The sequence below is a fragment of the Neovison vison genome, chromosome 13, assembly GCF_020171115.1.
Source record: "Neovison vison isolate M4711 chromosome 13, ASM_NN_V1, whole genome shotgun sequence".
NCBI classification, from domain to species: Eukaryota; Metazoa; Chordata; class Mammalia; order Carnivora; family Mustelidae; genus Neogale; species Neogale vison.
The window spans coordinates 104,181,810-104,202,275 of NC_058103.1; the positions used below are offsets into that span (position 1 = coordinate 104,181,810).

Consider the following 20,466-nt stretch of genomic DNA (forward strand, 5'->3'; position numbering starts at 1 on the left):
CAGGTCTTACAACCATTAATACGGTAGTTGAGGGAGAAGAGCTTTGGCTTTCTCCATGGATAAGACAACAATTTGTGCTTTGTTGCATAAGTGGTGGGAATTTTTGCATTGGGTTGTCCCTCATGGATTTAATTCAGCCTCACGAGAGTGCCACACCAGGGCTGGGTGGCCGGCCTGCCTGCCCTCTGTGGTTCTCACCTGCTGTGTAGCTTCGGCTCCATTGCTCATAGTCACAGCTGCTGCAGTTACTTTGGCCTCATGGTTTTGAGGAGAACGTCTCACCCCACATCTGGTGTAGTACTGTTCATGGAGGGCCTTTAGCCCCGACTTATGTTAGAACCATGGGGAGACCTCAGCAGCCCCCAGCCTTTTGTTTGTGTCTTCAGGTTCCCCTCATGTCTCCTGACCAGTTAACTACCTCCTCCCTGGGTGAGGGGAGGAGAATTTGTTCTGGGAACTGCCTTTCTCCAGTGCTTGCAAAGCTTTCAGGAAAACACAGTCCAGCCAGGTCCATGTATATGGGAGCATCTGTTGTAGGACCCTGGGCCCTGAAGACGCTGCAGTGTGAGGTGTTACAGGTGACTCTTGGTGTCACTCGCATGCTCTTTCCATGCCTTTGTGTGGGCCTGCCAAGTGCTGTGTGATGCCTTACAGTGGGGCAAAGCACACCCTGAAATGGTTCACCTTTCCTTCCCTGTCTCCCTTTAATTGTGCTTCTTAGGTAGATCCCTTGGGCGGTACAGAGGAACGAAGTTGCTGCTGCCTTCCTGGGGCCTCTGAGCTAGTCTGGGAGCTGGGCATGCACGCCACACCTTGGCTTGGACCGGAAGGGGAAGTGGGTTGGCTCAGGAGAGAGCAGGACACCAGCTGTGGGCCAGGATTGGGACAGGAGGAAAATGTGGGACAAGAGCCTTTCAGATCTGGATACACCTCAGCCTAGACTGGCTGGAGAATTCTGTGGTCATGGGGACTAAGCCTCAAATGGAGAAACTTGCCTCCAGTCACTCCTAGTGAGATTGCTGGCATCACTGGGCAGTGGAGGCTGGAGGCAAGCTGGCCACTCTTTCTTCTGTGATTTCCAGTTGGTCTGTAGCTTCATGTTGGCGTCTGGGTGTTGTTGGCTCTCTACCCCCACCCCCCATTCAGCCAACGCTTTCTGGAAAGGTCTACCTTCTGATGAGGGTGGGAGACCCAGAACTGACCACAGGGCCAACTCTCTAGGGTTTGAGAATCTGAAGTTGGCTGGGCCCAGTGTGGTCTTTGAGCATCTGGGTCAGAACCACTTTATGTATTTGGTAAATGGCAGATTCTTTTGCCCTACCTTGAGCTACTAAATCTGCATTTGCAACAAGCCTCTGAGATACCGCCTCTTTGTAGCTTTCCGAGAATGTTTGAAAAGCTTTGCTCTGGAGGTGTTGGCACCACATAGGTGAGAAATGAGGGGGACTCAGTAATGGTGGCAAAAGGGCTGGAAGGGGGATGGGGGGGCGGCTGGTTCTGAGGGCTTTTTATAAGGCAGGGCACAGGGCACTTGTGAGTGATTGGAAGTGTTAAGGGCCCACAGCTGTGGGCTTGGATGCTTCCCTGGGCAGAGTCTGGGTGGAGAGGGGAGAGGTCTGTGTGTGTTGATCTTGAGGTCTGTGTTTGAGAGCCTGCTGTAGCTGGCGAGTGTTAGGAATTTGAGGTCTGAAGAGGAAGGCTGGGATAATGTGTCTCCCTGGAACTGTGGGGGTGAGGACAATTTATAGGCCCTGCTCAGATTTATGACCAGGGTCATCAACAAGTTCTTTCTGTATGAGATTACTTTGCTTTCATTCTTCTTGCTCAGGCTTCTAATACCTTGGCCTCGCTGTAGTTCCCATTCTGAGATAGCACTTCTTGAACTGACTTGGGGTGACCCCCTCAGGTGGGAGTTGAAGGTGGCAGGAAGAGACAGCAGAAGGGAAAGTCAGGGTCAGAGTTGGGCAGAACGTGGCCATGAGGCTGGGGTGCGGGTAGGTGTGATCAGCCTGGCATTCTTGCCTCCGTCCCATCCACGGTAGGCCCAGCCCTGTGAGTGCCAAGGCTGAGTGCCTCGGTTGTCCACAGGTGTCTGTCACATTGCTCACTCTGAGCCACTTGCTGCCAGTCTTATTAAATCAATCTGATTTAACCTGCGGTTTCTCAACCTTGGTAGAGTTGCCATTTTGGGCTGATGAATTCCATCTGGGCGAGAGTCTGTCCCTCGCGCTGTAGATGTTGAGCAGTGTCTGTGGCCTCCGCCACTAGTAGGTAGTAGCAGCCTTCTCCCCTGTACGAGGCGATCACAGGTCTCCAGGCTTCCAGAATCGCCTCAGTGGAGAACTTTGAATTAAACAGTGACTTTCCTTTTGTTCCAAGCACAGTGAACACGTTCTAGTGGAAGCTGTAAGTCTTGTCAGCAAGGTCAGTTGTAGACTTCCAGGAGAGAGGTAATGGTCTGGGTAGTCTTAGTGTAACAGGTGTGGGTCTGTCGGCAAGAGTTCACTGTATTCCCTGTCCTGGACTCAGTGTTGCTGTTGAACATGGACTTTCTTTATTATTGCTTATGCAGTCTTTTTTTTTTTTTTTTAAATAAGAAAGGCTTTATTTTTAAGACAAAACAAATAGCACAAATACACATCCAAATGCACGTGAGTAGGTTCACTGGGTTTTATAAAAGAGAAAGCTGTACTCAGCTGTCAGTTATAACTAGAAACATCAAGGAGATGCCCCTTGCTTCTGGTGGCATGGGTACAACATGTGCTTGTCTAAGAAGTCATTCTGTGGTGGCATCAGTGTGGAAATGCATGAACGAGTGAGGTGATTAAAAGGCAGGAGTGCAGGTGGGTGAAAGCTTTAAGACCCTTTTCACCACCCTAATGTGCTCTTGTTCTGCTCTGAGGAATTGAAGCAATCAGCAGATCACCTTACAAAGAACTTAAATGTCAAAGAACACTTTCAGGTACCTAAAAGAGATCCAAGATTGTTACTGAAGTCATACAGGGAGGTGAGTAGGAGAAAATAGTTTATGTTCTCAAAACCCAGGTTTCACACAATATGAAAAGAAGAGACTGATCTCAGTAAAGGCTGGTCTTTTTCATGATGCGCAGGAACTCCTGCTCGTTGACTTCTCCATCTCCGTCTCGATCAGCCTCATCGATCATTTCCTGCAACTCCTCATCGGTGAGGTTCTCACCCAACTCCTTGGCCACGCGCTTTAGATTTTTGAATGATATCTTCCCAATTTTATCATCATCAAAGAGCTTGAAGGCTTTCAGAATTTCTTCTTTGGTATCTTTTTCAGACATTTTGTGAGTCATCACAGTCAAAAAGTCACTGAAGTTCATTTTTCCCGTCCCTTCCTTATCAATTTCATTTATCATTTTCTTGATCTCTTCTTTCTTGGTTTCAAAGCCCAGAGCCCTCATCGCCACCTTAAGTTCCTTAACATCTATGGTCCCAGTCCCATCCGCATCAAAGAGGTCAAAAGCTTCCCGGATTTCCTGCTTCTGCTCTTCAGTGAGCTCTGGCTTAGGACTCATCCTTTTTCGCTGGGCAGACGATGCCATGCTTGCCTTCTTAAAGTTAGAGGCCATTGCCGATGGACTCCGCAGGCCGTTGTTACGGCAACCGACGTACACTGCTTATGCAGTCTTTACGGAGAAAAACATCCTGCTGCATCTAGAAAACAAGTCTTGATTCCTTTATTCATGTTTATGTCCTACATTCTTTCCTTTTTTTGTAATGTAGCTGAATTACAAGTCCGTACCAAGCATTTGGGGCTCTTTTACAATAGAAACCCTCCAGTGGTGCACCCTTAGCACAACATTCATGTACCCAAAGACCCTGCCGCTTCCCTCAGCTGTCCCGCTTTATTCCCCAGGAAAGGTCAGGAGGATGTGCTATGACCTGCAGATCGAGTCCAACCAGCCCTTCCAGATTTCTGGCCTTTCCACAGTTTCTGGACAACACCCTTGGGATCCGGAACCCTAGTGAGCCCTGCCTCTCTGCCCACACACTGGCAACTTCCTCTTCCACTCCCTGGAACTGGCTAGCTATCATGGACAACTGATTTTTGGCTTTGGGGCTCTTTCCTTGGGAATTCTCCCTCGCTCCATGTAATGGAGCCCCCCCTCACCATTGCCCTTTAAGCGTAAATATTGTCAGTTGCTTGCCTCAAAGCTCTCTCTGACAGTCGTTCCTAGGGCCTTGCCCTGTGGTGGATCCTCAGAAGGTAATAATCAGCCTCTGTAGGATGACTGACATGGGTGTTGTCCCTCATTGCAGCATGAGCTTGCCTTTTGGAAGAGCGGATCCCTGGGTCCCACAAGTGGGAGAGCTGTCAGGACCCTCTGCCTCCTTTTCTGGAATGTTCATCCCCACCCTTCCCCTTGCCTCCAGGCCCATTCTGATGGTCTTTGGTTTTTTCAGATTATTTTCACTGCCTGTTGCAAAGAAAACATGGGACATGCGTTGCGCATTGATTTCTTAGAAGACAAAGTTCGGTTCATACACGTTACCCTTCCTAGGTGGAGGGGCATTTTTACAGATTTCAGGAACTAGGTGGATGGGCACAGATGGAATCCCATTGGACTGTGGTGGCTTTAACTCAAGACAGTTCGCAACTCCATTGTGGTTATTGTGAACGGTGAAGGTTATAGACAAAACATGCATTTTGTCTGTCTTCTTGTCTGTCTTCAAGGATACAAAGACATTTCCTTCTTTACTTGGTTTCTGTGTGAGGCGAACGTGATAACCACTACACTACGGAAACTTTACTTGGTTTCTGTGGTCTGTGTTTAGTGTAGACCTAAGGTTTGTGCTTTAGAGTTGAACAACAGGAGGGGCAGGATTGTAAACATGGATCAAGGAAGAAAGCACAGGAGGCCAACCTCCCTTGGTCATTGGCCATTTCAGGGGCAATTGTATCCCTTGCCCTCTCTATTCAGGGTAAGTTAAGTTTGGCTTTCCATATTCACAGGAGAATCTCTTGAGGTTCTTTCCCACTTCTGAATGTGGGGAGTACTTTTGAGAAGAGTTAAATCTCTTTTTAAAAGTCATTTGTGCTAATTTCTCTCAAGAGATGGCATTTGAAACCTGGCAAGGACCTCCGGGAAAGGTGGTGATCTGTTGATGAATGTGCCAGGTGTCCTATGTCCTGTGTTAAGTTGCAAGTGTAGGAATTCTGAGTGCACCTGTGTCCTGGAGGTAAGGCTATAATGTGTCCTTTTTATTAGTGATAGGAATTTGGTATGCATGGATTCCTGATCCTGGCTAATCTTTAAGAATCAACTCAGGGAGCTCTGAAAATGCAGACTTCTGAAACCCACCTGGATTCACTGAACCAAAGCCTTCTGGAGTGTGATCTAGAACCCTGTTTTTACTTTTACCTTCTAAATGTTTGTGGGGTATTTTTTTAGACCCCTAATTACTTACTGGGATACTTGAGACTCCCCAGCATGATTCCTAAATGATTTGAAGTTGGATGCCAGTGGTTTTTTTTTGTTTGTTTGTTTTTGTTTTTTTAAACTTAAAGTATAATTGACAACATTGCTAGTTTCAGATGTGTAACAGTGATTTGATATTTATATTGTGAAATGATCACGGTAACTAGTTAACACTTACCACTACAGTTTTTCTCTTTTTTTTTTTTTTTTTTTTTTAAAGATTTTACTTATTTATTTGACAGACCGAGATCACAAGCAGGCAGAGAGGCAGGCAGAGAGAGAGGGGAGGAAGCAGGCTCCCTGCGGAGCAGAGAGCCCGTTGCGGGGCTCGATCCCAGGACCCTGGGATCATGACCTGAGCCAAAGGCAGAGGCTTTAACCCACTGAGCCACCCAGGCGCCCCCAGTTTTTCTCTTATAATGAGAATTTTTAAGATCTACTCTTAGCAGCTGTCAAATATACAATACAGGATTATTAACTGTAGTCATAATGCTGGATGTTAACATCCTCATGACTTAATTATTTTATAGCTAGAGGTTTGTACCCTTTGACCTTCAACCATTTCACCCACCCCCTCACACCTCTGCCTGTGGCAATCAAAATCTGTTTTCTGTATTGATGAGGGTGTTGTGTGTGTTTGAGATGCCACATAGAAGTGAGATCATACAGTATTTGCCTTTCTCTTAGTTCAGTTGGCATAATGCCCTCAAAGTTCTGTCCTTGCTGTGAAAAATAGCAAGGTTTCCTTTTTGATAGCTGAATAATATTCCTGTGTGTATAATCATGTTTTCTCTATCCCTTTTTTCACAGGACTGCCCCCCCCCATTTTTTTTTAAAAGCATGTATGCAAGTGGGGTGGGGAAGTCAGGGGGAGCAGAGGGAGGAGAGAGGGAATCTTAGGCATGTTCTACACTTGGTGCTGAGCTCAGCCCAAGGCCCTGTCTTCCAACCCTGAGATCATGACCTGAGCCAAAATCAAGAGTTGGATGTTTAGCCCACTGAACCACCTGGGTGCCCTCCCCCAACCTCCTTTTCTTTCTTTTTTTAATTAAAAAAAATTTTTTTTTTTTTTTTTTAATCTTTAAAGCTTCTCAGGGAGAGACTCGTGTCTGACTTTTGGCCCTGGGATAGCTTCTTAATTTTGACAGGTTGCCCGGCTGCCCATGATATTCTGGCCTGAGGATCAGCAGGAGTCCTAAGCATCCATTCTGGCACATGGTGACCTGTGATGGGACTAGAGGGTGGAGAAGGTGCCTGGGAGACCCAAGCAGGGGAGGACTGTGTGGGCATGATGGTCTCACGTGACCTATCTAAACTGGTTGTACTAGGAAGCTAGGAAGACAGACTAATCCAGTGGTTTGTGAAAATGCCTGAACCCTTCCCTTTAGCTTGAAAGATCTAAAATCTTGAAGTTTATAAGAACCACATGTGTTATGATAGCTTACAGCTGATCCTGTGTTGTGGTTTCTGGCAAGTGTGACTTAATTAAGAAGTCCCCCCCCCACCATCATACTCAAGAACTATCTAGACTGTCTAGGGTTGAGTTACTTTTAATTGTTTAGCTATGCCAGATTCCTAGTTCATTGAGGGAACTGCTCTGTGGTTAGTGTCTTTACAGGGATTTTTTCAGAGAAGATAGAAAAAGAAAGCTGTTTCATTAGTATTTTAACTGTGAATTCCTAAATTCTGTGCACAGCAATATCAGAAATATCAAAAACACTCCAGGAGCAAATATAACTAAATAGTGAAGTGTTTGCCCCTCTGTTCAAATTCCTTGACAAGGATGATTCAGGCGCATGATTCTGAAACTTTCCTGAGAAGTATCTTCATTTGTTTAACAAGTGACTCATTTAAGATTACTGGTTAGGATTTTTACGAAATTAATATAAATGCAGAAATTTCCTGAAATCTGTTAAAAAAAAACACTAGGTTTTGATTTTATGATTGCTCAAATTTAATGATTCTAAAAGGCTAACTTGCTCTAGTTGTCTTTGAGCTCCGTAGAAGGCTGCAAGTTAACAAACAGGTCTTGGGACTATGTTTACATATTCTGAACACTTTGATTAGACTTTTAGTATAAGCACGGATTTAGGTTGGACTTCGGAATGTAACATTGTCTGGAGGGTTAAACAACTATTTTGTCTCCAGTAGAAAGAAAATTTGTAAGAGTCTGAAAATAGTGTGTCTGTCTTCCTGGGTCATTCGTGGTTTAATTCAAAGTCTAGAAAGTAACTAGCAAGACCAACTCCACAACTGCTGCTGTTGCCTGTCCAAACTCACCCTGCTTGGGCGACTGGGTGGCTCAGTGGGTTAAGCCTCTGCCTTCGGCTCAGGTCATGATCACAGGGTCCTAGGATCAAGCCCCATATTGGGCTCTCTGCTCAGCGGGGAGCCTGCTTCCTCCTCCTCTCTCTCTGCCTGCCTCTCTGCCTACTCGTGATCTCTCTCTCTCTCTGTCAAATAAATAAATAAAATCTTCAAACTCACCCTGCTTAGAGGATATCAGTCCCAATATAGTTCCTTGGCTGTTATATCTTTCCTAATGTGTCTGTCCTTAAAATGGCACTTAATGTGGATTTTTGGGGGATAGCAATTTGTTTTGGGAAGTTTAGTGCTTGTTTGAGTTAATGATTTGCACCCACATTTTTGGGCATGATGGCTTTACTTCTGCAGGAGTTCCTGTGTGCCCAGAAGAGAACCCATCTCCAATGTTTGAGACTTAGTCAGCTATACTGGAAGTATCTTGTTGAGCATCTCCTGGTGCCCTGCATTCTATGTAATCCCCTGGGGATCCTGAGCAAGGTATAAAACATGGCTCAATACTTAGAGTCAATCAGTGAGACTGCTAGAGGAAACAATCTTGAGATAATGTAGGAGCATGAATAATTCAGGGTAAGCTGCTTGAGACAGTTACTGAGTAATAATCCATTTCAGTCATTGGAGAACTCATTTGGGTCTAGAAGTCTCAAAGGCTTCCTGGAGGAGATGAGAAAAGTTAAAAAACAGGGGGAACCAAAAAAAGAAAGAAAGAAAGAAAAAAAAATTTTTTTTAAAGAAGATTTTATTTATTTATTTGATAGACAGAGATCACAAGTAGGCAGAGAGGCAGGCAGAGAGAGAGAGGAGGAAGCAGGCTCCCTGCTGAGCAGAGAGCCCTATGCGGGACTCGATCCCAGGACCCTGAGATCATGACCCGAGCCGAAGGCAGTGGCCCAACCCACTGAGCCACCCAGGTGCCCAAGAAAAAAAATTTTTAACCAAAATCATGGTGTTTTGGATTTATCAAGCACAAGGCAGGAGCTAAGAGATTGGGGACTTTTTTCTGGGATCTGGTTGAGAAGTAATGGCCTTAAGCTGCCCCTTGACCCTCAAGGCCCAGGGGGTAAGGCCTGAAGGAAAACAGCTCCTTTCTCTCTGTGGGGTTCCTTGGGTTTAAGCAGAGAACCGTGTCCAACCCAGAGTCTCCTAGAGTCCTGGTCACCAGCTTGAGGGGACATATAGCAATGTGTGTGCAGTTTTTTCCCCCTTGGGAGGAGGGAAATAGGCTTCTGTATATGTGGATCTACATGAAAGACCTTGTTCAATAGCATTAGGCTTTGCGTCTGAGATCAGAACAGCACAGCCCCAGAGGTGAACACCTAATTAAGCCCAACAGTCCCCTCTACATATTTGTGGATATAATTTGACTACACCCTGATGACATGTTAAACCTCAAAGCTCGATAATGACATAATTAGACAATTGAAACATGTGACTTATCCCCAGGATACCAGAACAGCCCCTCTGGGGTTGAGTTACCACAGCTCTGACTGTACCACTTGTGTTTGGTTTCCCAGGGTTTGTGCCCAGAAGGACCCCATGTGGTCTCAGAGTCTGGAATTTTGAAACCAAACATCGACAAGTGGCTTGAGTTGGGTTTGAGGTTGAACGTTGAAGGAGTGTATAGAACTTGGCAAATACAGATTTATGCAGCTTTTTAAAAAGTTTTCCCTGTTGGGGGAAAACTGTTCCAAGGGGAGAACGGGGAAATTGCATCAGTTGGTCCCGAAATAAGTAAAGTATTTGAACTGGAAGACCTGAAGCTTCAGCATAGGCAGTTCTACGCCCCTTGCTGGTTTTAGTGTGACTGTTGGTTGGATTTCATCTCTCCTGAACAAAATGTCAGAGATAGGAGTGCCCAGTAGGTGAACTCTCCTGGGCCTTGGGTGTGGCCCCGACCCATCCCTTACTGGGGCACGGGGGTCACACTCAGGGACCACCCTCAGGAAGGGACCCGATAACAAAATCACTTGTTGATTCTGCATAGTGGTAAGGCTTCCTTCTGGTGTTGTACCAGCTGGGCCCTGTGTGTTCCCTGTTTGTGTGTGAAAGTGGTTTTTAAATAGTGTCCTCATTAGACTTACCGTAAGACAATATTTGGTAAAGGACAATCAACCTGATAGGGAAAATAATTCTCCCTTTGAAGAGAAAATGACTTTGTGTGATGGGAGGGGGAAAACTAATCTCTAAAGGACCTTCGGGAGCTGTGGAGGGTGAGGACCCAGTGCCTTTTATAATCGAACCATGCTGCATGAAAATGGGAATGACCTGCTTGTCTTCTGCCTCCTCTTGTTTCTGGAAAACTCACATTTTCTACAGCGATCAACTAGTTTGACCTCCTTTCCCACCATTTACTGAGCGCCTGCTGTGTACCATGCTTCAGCCACATTCCTGTTGTGGATCCCGCGTTTGTATACCACATGTCCACGTGCAAGAGCACTTTGAAAACAGTTGTGCTGATGTGTGTTACGGGTCTTCATTTTACTTTGAAATGTCTTGGGTTGAGGTTCTTAGAGGCTGGGAAAGTGCAGGAGGTGCTCAACTGAGCTCTCACCGTGTTCCTGGCAACTCACTAGACGTGGTTTAGGGCCTTTATGCTTGTATTTAAAACTAGTACTTGGCTAGCTGACTGAAATGAGTAAGTTCCTTTGGCTTGTTCACTAGAATGTGTGTATCCAACTCTTGGACTCCCAAGGAGACTTGCTGACTCCGGGAATCGCTCCCACAGCTGACCGGGGGAGGGAAGCGTCTGGGGTCTGTTTCACTCTGCACCAAGGAGAAACCTTTGCCGGGCAGGCATTTGGGAGTTCTCGTCCAGATGTGTGTGACATAATTGCTGAAATAGACCACAGCTTATGTCACTTGGTTTCTATTTTCAGATCATTCTGTCAAAAGAGGCGGTGGGAAACAGGCCCCAGATAGAGGGACAGAAGTGGCTCGCTGTGTACTCCCAGGCTGAGGAACTCCATGTCCCCACCTGGTACTGTGGGCTTAACTTCAGGGATCAAGAGTGGTGGCTTTTTGTTTTTGTTTTTTGAAGGAAAAGACTGCAGCCATCCCAAGGCTGTGGCCTGGGCAAGTCATTCAGAGACTGTCACCTGTGGCTGTTGGCCATGGGGGCCCAGGGAATAATCTTGATGCAGAAGCCCAAGGCTTTCTGCTTTGTAACTTCTCATTCTATCTTGATGAAATCATCTCCAAGGTTTTGGTAACTCTCCAGGCTGATCTTTATTTGTGCTCTAGGAGGACTGATGCCTCCAAATTCTAGAACTTAAAAGGGCCTGAGATCCATAGGGTACCTGTCCTGTACTGGTGACTGTCACCAAGGCAGTTCTCTGAGGGCACACCTTCCATTTCCAGTCTTGGTATTACCAACCTGAGCTATTTACATTTTCTGCTCCAGTCCTCTTGCTTCTAGACTCAGTGTTACCTGCTTGTGGGGGTTCCACACATGGGGTAGGTTGGGTGTTCTGCTGTTAAGTCAAGGTTGCTACCAGGGTCTTTGCTCAATGATGGCTTCTGTACCTTCGGGCCCTGGTTCCGTTGTGAGGGATATTTTCTCCTCCTACTGGTAGTTTGGGCCCTGGTTACTTGAAGCCTGAGTGATTCTGGTCTCCTGTTTAGTTTCTCTTCCCTCCTCAGAAACTTGTACTTCAGGTTCATCTGTCCTCCTTTGCTGTTTAATTTTCACCAAGGTAAATTATACATGGGGTGAAAACATCAAACAGTAGAGAGAGGTATGCAGCGGAAAGTTCTCTGTCCAACCTCTGTCTCCTAGTAATCAAGGTCTCTTCCTGAAGACCCGTCTGTGTTAGCAGTGTCTTCTCCTCTTGCATGCACTGACTACTTCCGAAATAATAGCAATCATTACCTTGATTTACCTTGGCTGCCTTTTTCCATCCTGGACACGAAGTGCTCTAATATTCTAATAGGCTTCTATTAACTTTGTAAGCATTTTTTTTTTTATCAGTTTGTATAGATCGACCTCATTCATGAACTGCAGTGTTGGATTCCACTGGATTTCTCAACTAGCTTCCCGTCCACTGATGTTTACCTTTTCGTCTTACTGTTTTAGCCAGTGCTGTAGGTAGAAAAACATTTACTCATACCTAAGTGTGCATACATTTGTGGGATGGTTGGGTCAGAGGATATGTTCGTTCTTCATTGGATACTGCCAAACTGTCCTCCAAAGAAGTAGTAATTGTCTCATCGACAGTGTGTATGAGGACTGGTTTCCTGACCTCTTACTGGCACAGCGCAGTAGCATGCTTTTTAATATTGGCCAGTCCGCTTGATAAAAATGATACCTCATGGGACTTCCTGTGCTTGAGGTTGGACATTTTCACACGATTAAAGTCGTCTTGTATTCTTCCCTAATCTCTCAGTTGTTTGCCCATTGGTCAGTGTTGTTGGGTTTGTCTTACTGGTTTCTATTGGCTTTTTATATAGTATGGAAGTCAGTGTTCTGTTACATGTTGCAAATACTTCCCTCATTAGACTGTTAGCCTTTTCCTGCAGGAAACTCAATTTCTTTATGTAGCCAGATTTATTTTATAGCTTTGGGGTCTTGTATCTTACTCCATGGTATTGTTTTTAGCTGTCTTCTCCACTCGATTAGGATGTTTTCTGTGCCTCATTGCTTCAATTTATGTCATAGGCCCACATCTCTTCTGACTTCCCAGCAAATTTTGCATCATAAATCTGCCAAACTCTTCTTTGACCTTCAATTGTAATAACATTGTTTGCCTTACCAATGAATGAATGAATAAATGATCTTTGAATTCATGGAATCAGTGTTCTCTATGGGTTCCAGGCACTGTGCTGTGTGTAGTACTATGGTGAACACAGTAGGTATCTGAAAGCATAGTGAAGATATGGGATTTACTCCAAGTCCTTGGAAAACTGGAATGAGGGATGGCTGTGTAGAGGACAGGGAGTCCTACTCTGGTCTGGGATGGGAAGGTCATGAGAACAACCAGGGAAAGCTTTCTCAAGAGAAGGCATCTAAGTGGTAAACCTCTAGCCTGAGTGGGGGTTGTCCAGAATTTAGGGTGTAGGTAACAGGGTTTCAATGAATAGGAATCAGAGAGCATTCCGTGTTGAGGAAGCTATGAGGTCAGGCCCTGGGGTAGATGATGGGGTGGGAAAAGAGCTTACAGTGTTTGAGAAACCCACAAAGGTCAGTGTTGCTGGAGCATGCCCCTGGGAAGTGGCCCGGGGGACTTGAAGGAACGAGGTTATTTGGGGATGATATTGTAGGTTGTGCATGGATTTGGTCATTTGCTCCATAATTCTTTGATTTGATGACATTCTTTGGCATCTTTTCATGTATATTTTCTAACATCTTAATAGAATCCTCAACACATTTGTTAAATGGACAGGGTATAGTGGTGATTAGTCATGTCTGCCACAGCACCAGGAGGGCTTTGCTGCTGCTGTTTGATTAAGAACAGCCTAAAGAAAGGAGCTCTTCTGTCCTGTGTTGGTATAGGTACCCTGGGGGCAGGGTCCCAGATGAGCACTGTTGGCTTGGGAGCGTGGGAGCCCTTTGCTCACTGACATGCACTTTTAATCTCAGTCTCTGCCTAAAGATACTAATGCCTCTGTTTTACGTCAGGTTCACTTTTTTCCCCTATATAACTACATGTCTTGAAAAAGCACCAGGATTTGTGTATACTTGGGTCCACCAGCTTGGCACAGTGACCCCCACACCCTAAACTATAATTTCACCTGAAAATGGTCAGAGTTGATAGCATCTGCCAATGTTGGATGAACACAGCTGAATCACTGATGAAACCACCAGCAGTGTACACGTTGACTTAGAGGTGTGCGGGTGTCAGGGGAGCACCAGACCTCTGTAGTCTATTCCCTTTCCCATCCCCATCTCTGGCGGGAGCTGCTTGGGAGCCAGTAGCTCATGGGGAAGGCAGGCCTTCGAGAGGATGTAGTAGGATGAGCTTAGGGCCAGAAAGTATTCCGGGAACTACTGCCAGCCAGCCTAGATCAGAAAGTCAAACTCAGGTTCCAGGATGTTGGTGGTGAGCCATTGTTGTCAACTACAGGGCTTAATCCAGTAGTGGTTATTTTGTGGGGAAAAAAGGGGGCATGGGGAGCAACCAGACCTCCTTGCTTTCTGGATATTGAGCAGAATGTTTAAGTGAAGATAAAAGTGCATATTCTTGGAGGTGAAAAATGACCTTGTCTGTAAAGTCAAGTCTATCTACAAGGTGTTGGTTTCCAATATAAATTTCTTTTGGCCTTATTCTTGTCTGTAGATAGAAACATAGCTTCATAGGCTAACATTTTGCTCTAAACTCCTACCATACTTCTAAACATTGAGTTGACGATCTTCTCACTTTTGGGCCCTTTGCTCCACACGGAGCGAATTGATTATTTGTGTTGATTATTTGCTCCACACGGTTTGGGACCTAATTAATCAGTCCTGGCTTACCATATAGTGGGAGCAGGTGGGAAGTTGGTGGTTAGGTGGAGCCTGCTTTCACCTTCTTCAGTTTGGAGCCCAAGAACAGGGATGAGGATGACGAGGCTAGTGAGGCATTTTATGAAGCCACAAGGACAATGCCTTGAGCAGGAAAGGGAAACCCCACAGGGTCAGTCGTGTTCTCTCTGAGTTCCCCTGTGAAACCTAGGACCTGACACAGGTGATCCTAAGAGCTTCAGAAAGATAGTACTTCCCTGGAAAATCTCGTCTTCATAATGGGACTTCCCTGTCCCTGTGGAGAGGGAGGACCCCTGGCTGGCCAGGCCTGAGCAGTCCAGTTCTCCCAGTAGCTATACCAGCACACGGCTGGATGTGGTTTGAAGTCCTGCTTTTTACTCGAAATTTTTCGTTTGCATTTAAGAGGACTGACAACAGCATGGTTACAATGAGGATGAAGTTGTTTATAAGGAGGGCTTTTATTTCTAAAAGCTAATCAGAGAAATTATATGTGTATGTCTTACATAGGTATATCCATATATTTCTGCACAACATACATGACCTAATAAAGTTAGGATCGGGGATGGTAAATACCCGGCCTGTGGGCCCATCACTTTGTCTTGCTCTGCACCCCACGATGCTAGAAGATGAGGACCCTTTGCTGCTGATCCGGTGAGAGGCAGCCACTGACCGTCAATGCGAGTTACATATGACAAAAACATGTTTCGGCTTGGGCCCAGGATGGTCCTTGAGACCCAGGATACTTGACCTGTGTTATCCAGTTTTTGCTGGTTGGATAAGCAGGCCACCAACCTTTGGAAGCTTCAGTGGGAACACAAATGTGTGTTTCTGGTGAATAGTCCAAGTCCGTGAACTCTCAGTGTAAAAATTCTCCTGCTCGTGTTGGTCTTCTACCCTTTGGGAATGCATTGTGCTGTGGGACCAGAGAGTTTGGGCCTTCATTCCAGTGAATTTGGAATCTGGAGAGTTGCTTTGGGATGAAGTCAGAAGCCATTAGTTAGAGGGCAGTGAGGTGTTTGGTGTTTTTCTCTTCCAGGGCTCTCAAGGTAAATAATCAAGACTCTTCTAGGGACAAGAAGTCCTTGTGCTGTAACAGGAGCTCTGATACCATGCAAGCAGGACTCTGGGTGCAAGACTTCTGGATTCGAAATCTGGGAAGGATAACCCTGAAGGTCCCTTCATTCACTTAGTTCCGACAAGTTCATATTGACTCGCCCAGTAGAAAATCCTAAAGAACCCATGTGCTCGACATCGTGATGTCTGTCTCAGGTTCAGTCTCGATATTAAACTTTTGCTCCATCTCGGGGTGGGGGATGCTTCCCATCATGCAAGTTTCTTCTTGGGCCTGTAGTGAGCTTGATTTTCCCTGCCTGTGAGAGGTAGCTTGTGCTATAGATTTTAGCCTCTAAGGCTGAAACAAAACATTAAATTGATGGTACATTTTGCAGTTAAACTGGAGATAGAGACCAAATTGTCCCTGATTCTTTAGTATCTTCCCTTCTGGCTTCTCAGGGGCCTAAGCATATGGGTAGGTTGTATTCTTGGGGTGAAGTGCATCTTGAACTTGGGAAGAGCAGGGCTCTGTCCATGGACCTATAAATACAACTGACAGGCAAAGCATTTTTTTTCTGTAAGTAGACCCCTAGCCTAAGGTTTAGTAGAGGGCTCTTTTGCCCAAGGATGGGGAGGATAGTCCTGGTTCTCCTTCTCTGGGGAGTGTTTCCATGGCAACTTCTAGTCTGTCCTGCAAACCACCCCTTCATCCCTGTCTTGTCCTTGGCCATGGCCTCCTGGCTTACCCCAGCAGGAATTATTGACCCCCTTGCTTCCACTTAGGATTAATCCTTCCCTTGTAAAAGGGAGCTGTCCTGCAAAGCAAATGTATTTGAACAGGGTACATGACTTAGCCCTTCACCAGTTCAGCTTCTTGAGGCTGTTGAAATCCATTCTGGATTCTCCCCATGTGGTGCTCAGCAAATTGCTGAAAGTACAGATGAATGACTATTAAAGCAAATACTTTGCTGGAAAAAGCAGTCTATGAAACAAGGCTATTTCTATCTTCTGGAAGATGGCCCATGGCAACAAAGCCAGGTTCTGGATGTAGTCACGTTGGTGTATAATAGATAACTTGTTGAAGTACTTTCTCTGTGTCCTGCCCATTTCATAGTCCTGCTCTGTGACGATGTTTCCTGATGTGTGCTCTGCTAAACCAGTCATGTGTCAGATGTTAAATACAAAAGGGTTCCAGTCCAAGCAGGGATGGATGTGTCCTGAGCTATGAAGTTGAAGGTCGTGGACCTCTCTCTTAAGGAGTCTGCTTCCAGTGATTTGCACCTAATTTTGTTTTGCATAATGGGGGCTTTTCTATCTTGGTTGAGTTTCGAGTAGACAGACTCCTGAATACAAGTATGAAACCCATGGAGCTAAATTATAATTAGGCTTTTGAAGAGAAGAACTGAGGGCTTGTTGGAGCCTTGAACGTATGAATGTGTGAGGGCTGTAGTACTGTGTCCTGAACTTTTATTTATAGAACACTTTTTGCGAAAGAATCTCCTAGTGCTCCCTCACTTCTCGGAATGAGGTGTATATTAAGCACTCTGTGAATCAGAAAATTAGGGAATTAACTTCCCAGCTGGCTTGCACCAGCTCATGTGAGCTGACTGCATCTATTCTAAACTTGATATTTAGTAATATAATTTTTGGTACCCTGAATTGGTTCCAGTGAGCGCTTTTATGCCACAGAAATTTATAAACTTGTCCATAGTGAGGGGTCTCACTTTGAGTTTAATTTTATCTGCTCCTTGGGCTAGTTATCAAGAGGTGATGCCTTTTCATATGAGGAGCATGCATGCCTTTAGAAATCTTTAAACAACTATTGGCATGAGAGGCTGAGTTGATAGAATTGATCGACTAAAGTACTTCTGTTCTTCTGAAAAATGGATATATTTCCTACTTAACAGAAGCAAAGTGTTTCTCATTGAAAATGAGCTTAAATATTTCAAAGTCATGTACTTAGGCTTTGATAGCAACAGAAAACCTTTTGCTGCTAAAAAATTACCATGAACTTAAGGAGCTTAAAGTAACACGTGGATTTTTCTTGTGGTTCTGGAGGTCTGAGGTCCTAAAAATCAAGGTCCACATGGCTGTGTTCCTTCTGGAAACTCAAGGGGAGACTCTGTTTCCTTGCCTTTACTAGATTGTGGAGGTCACCAGCACTGTTTGGCTTGTGGCCCCATCTTCTGAGCTAGCAGTACAGCATTTTCTGAGTGTGCTCTCTGACCTCTGCTTGCATTGTCACAGCCCCTTCCTTCTGATTTTTACCTTTCTTTCCAGGCCCTTAATTATGCAGCGTTCCTTTTGCCTTGTAAAGTAAAATATTCCACTGGGTGGTGGACCTCTTCGGGGGGCTGATATTCAGCCTGCCACAGTTAATTACTTTAATAACAAATTTTTTATTTTCTCTAAAAAGCTAGTTTAATAAATGCCTTCTAGTATTTCTTCTGCTTGCAGCGTTTGGGTTTTGCCCAAACAAAAACCTGCTTCCCTAACTGCTTCTACTATAAAATTGCATTTTATTTTATCATTAAAATTTCTGCTGGACAGGGACCTTATTGATAGACGTTTCACATCCTTTGTCAAAATGTTAAAACTTGGGCAAAAGGAAGATAATGTTGGGCTGTGAACAAGCTCTTTATTAAAGCATTAACATATTATTAACAAAATGTTAATAATAAATTAACATTTATTTTTTGGTTCAGTTTTTATTCTCTACTATCTCAAAAGAGATCTAGTTAGAATCCACTAAAATTCTTAACTCCCAAACCCCCAAATTAAGGACCATCAGGAAGAGAAGACATTTGCTGTTTGATTGCACTGACCTTATTTTTCCTGGATTCACTTGCTGTTTGGAGAGTCTGGGGATCAGTTTCTAGGATGCCTATAAAGTGGGAATCCAATTTCTAGCAGTTGATCCTTAAGTGTCAACAAAGTTCACCATCCACTCAAGAAACCTTTTAGAGTCTACTAATGTGAATCTTGGAGGGACCTTGATAGTGAATGGTTTGGTGGAGTGAGGTGAACAAGACACTGAGCGGGCATGGCCAGAGAGGAATGAGATGGGGTGGGGGGTGTGTATGGAGAAGGTGGGGGAGTTTAGGAGATCTGGGTGCTGCTGAGAGGACAAGATGAGGTGGTTTGAGAAGTGGCCTTTGCCTTGAATGACAGGAGGTCATTGGTTCCCTTGCTGTGTCCTTGAACATTTAAAAGAAAAAAAATCCCATGTGAACCAAGTCTTCAGATGGCCTTGGCCCACAGATGGTATGGTTCTTGATTATGATGTGAGAGATGAGTTTCATAAAAGCATAGTAATAGTAGTCTTTGGATTTGTAAGGCCTTTGTCTAGGTGCTTTTGTGAATTCTCAGATTTCTAAATACTCCCATCATATTTTACTCCATAAAATGCAATAATACAGGCTTTGGAAAATTTTATTCCATTGATAGTTCTACTTGACAAAGGACCATCATTTCTTAGCCTTCTTTACTTTGTATCCATTTTCAACATCAGCAGAAAGCTATTGGTAATTAGTTAAGTCAGCAGTTGTTAACCTCAGTGTCCTAACTAATGTGGCACAATGAATTGTGCTGTGATAGGCTACTACTTAGTGGTTAAAGGACTCAGCTTGATGGATGGATGACCTACCGGAAAATGAGAAACAAGGTGGTTTGGTTGCCTGTATGAGATCATCTTTCTCTCATATGGCTTTGGATATGCTCTGAGTGGGGCAGAAGGGGTAGAGTGAGAGCCAGCTGCCGCTGGGAGTGCCCTTGATGCCAGATCTGGGCAAGGGGACAGGGACAAGGGGCTGTGCAGCATTGCCTGGCATATGAAATGTGTATGTATGTGTTTGCGTGTGTGCGTTGGTGGTAGCCGAGGACACACTAGGCCTAAGTGAGGAAATGCAAAGTACAGGGAACCATAGTTTAGGCTTGAACAAAATTCTAGTTAGCACCGTCAAGGCAATGGTCAGAGCTACCAGGAGAACGCTTAGTGTTGGCCGTACAGGTCAACATCTGATAGGGGTTTTGGGATAGCAGAATGAATGCCAGGCTTCGGGAAGCCAGGGTCAGGGAGGCCTTATTGGAGAAACTGACCTTTAGCAGTAGAACTAGATGTGTTGAAATGCACAGGAGGCAGTGCTTGTCTGTGAGATGTAGCTGGCCCCAGGCCTCCAAGAGAGCAGTTCTCACCCCCGCACTGTGAGCTGGCACCACCTGTGGGCTTTGCAGAAGGCCAGAGACCTACAGCTCTCCCCTTTGGAGGTCTTGATTGTGCATTGGCAAACAACTTCTCTCCCTCCCTGGGTGATTTCGGTGTTTAGGCTAGGGTTGATTCTGTTTTACTTTGAGGCTAGTGGGGGAATCCAAAATTATGTCCGTTTTATCACTGGACTTCATTAGGAACAAGCAGAGTTTCTTGTATGTCCATGGACACCTAGGCGCATGTGTCTGGGTATACAAATACAGCTTTATGTGGCATGTGTTTGAATATAATCAGGCCTTGTGCATAGAAATGTAGCTCTCTAAGAAGTAAATGCTCAGATATTTAATGTTTTAGTCTAACAGTCAAGTGTCTTACTCTATTCTGCAAACAAGTGTCCTAGATCTTTCCTGTCCAGGATACCAAGCTGTGAAGCCTGAAACTCTTAATAGGCACTGGGGAGTCTTTAAAGAGTGTTTGACTTGTCTCCAGCAAACTCAGGTATTTCTAGGATCTTCTTGTGTTTCACTTCTTTGTACTTGGTCTGATGAATACCTCATATTCTTGGACCTGCTGGAAAACTGGTTGGCACTTGGAAGGAAAAGCATCACTTAAACTATAGAAGAAATTCTAGCTAAGGGGTAGGAAGAGCTGGGTTCTAGCCATGGTTCTGTATTTGTGACTTGAGATAATCCATTTTACATTTCTAGGTTTCATTTTTCTTTTCTTTAGTTTTTTTTTTTTTTTAAGATTTTATTTATTTGTCAGAGAGCGTGAGCACAAGCAGGGGAGCAGCAGGCAGATGTAGAAGCAGGCTCCCTGATGAGCAGGGAGCCCAATGTGGGGCTACATCCCAGGACCCTAGGTTCGTGATCTGAGTCAAAGACAGACGCTTAACTGACTGAGCCACCCAGGTATCCCAGAGCTTCATTTTTTTGATGCTCCCTAAGGTTTTTAAAGCTATATTTTCAGGGGTGCCTGGG

The 20,466-nt window shown here is 44.9% G+C and overlaps 2 protein-coding genes across 3 annotated transcripts in view; one reads left to right on the forward strand and one right to left on the reverse strand.

The window, feature by feature from the left end:
- The window catches only part of TLN2 (talin 2), a 428,022-nt gene that overhangs the window by 28,470 nt on the left and 379,086 nt on the right, over positions 1-20,466 (forward strand). The window lies entirely within an intron of this gene.
- On the reverse strand, positions 3,064-3,632 carry LOC122893525 (centrin-2-like). Its single transcript, XM_044230583.1, has one exon. The coding sequence runs from the start codon at positions 3,594-3,596 to the stop codon at positions 3,078-3,080; it is 519 nt and encodes a 172-aa protein (XP_044086518.1). The 5' UTR covers positions 3,597-3,632; the 3' UTR covers positions 3,064-3,077.

Bases quoted from the DNA above. Each gene is read 5' to 3' on its own strand.
- LOC122893525 (XM_044230583.1), bottom strand. From the start codon at position 3,596: ATGGCCTCTAACTTTAAGAAGGCAAGCATGGCATCGTCTGCCCAGCGA.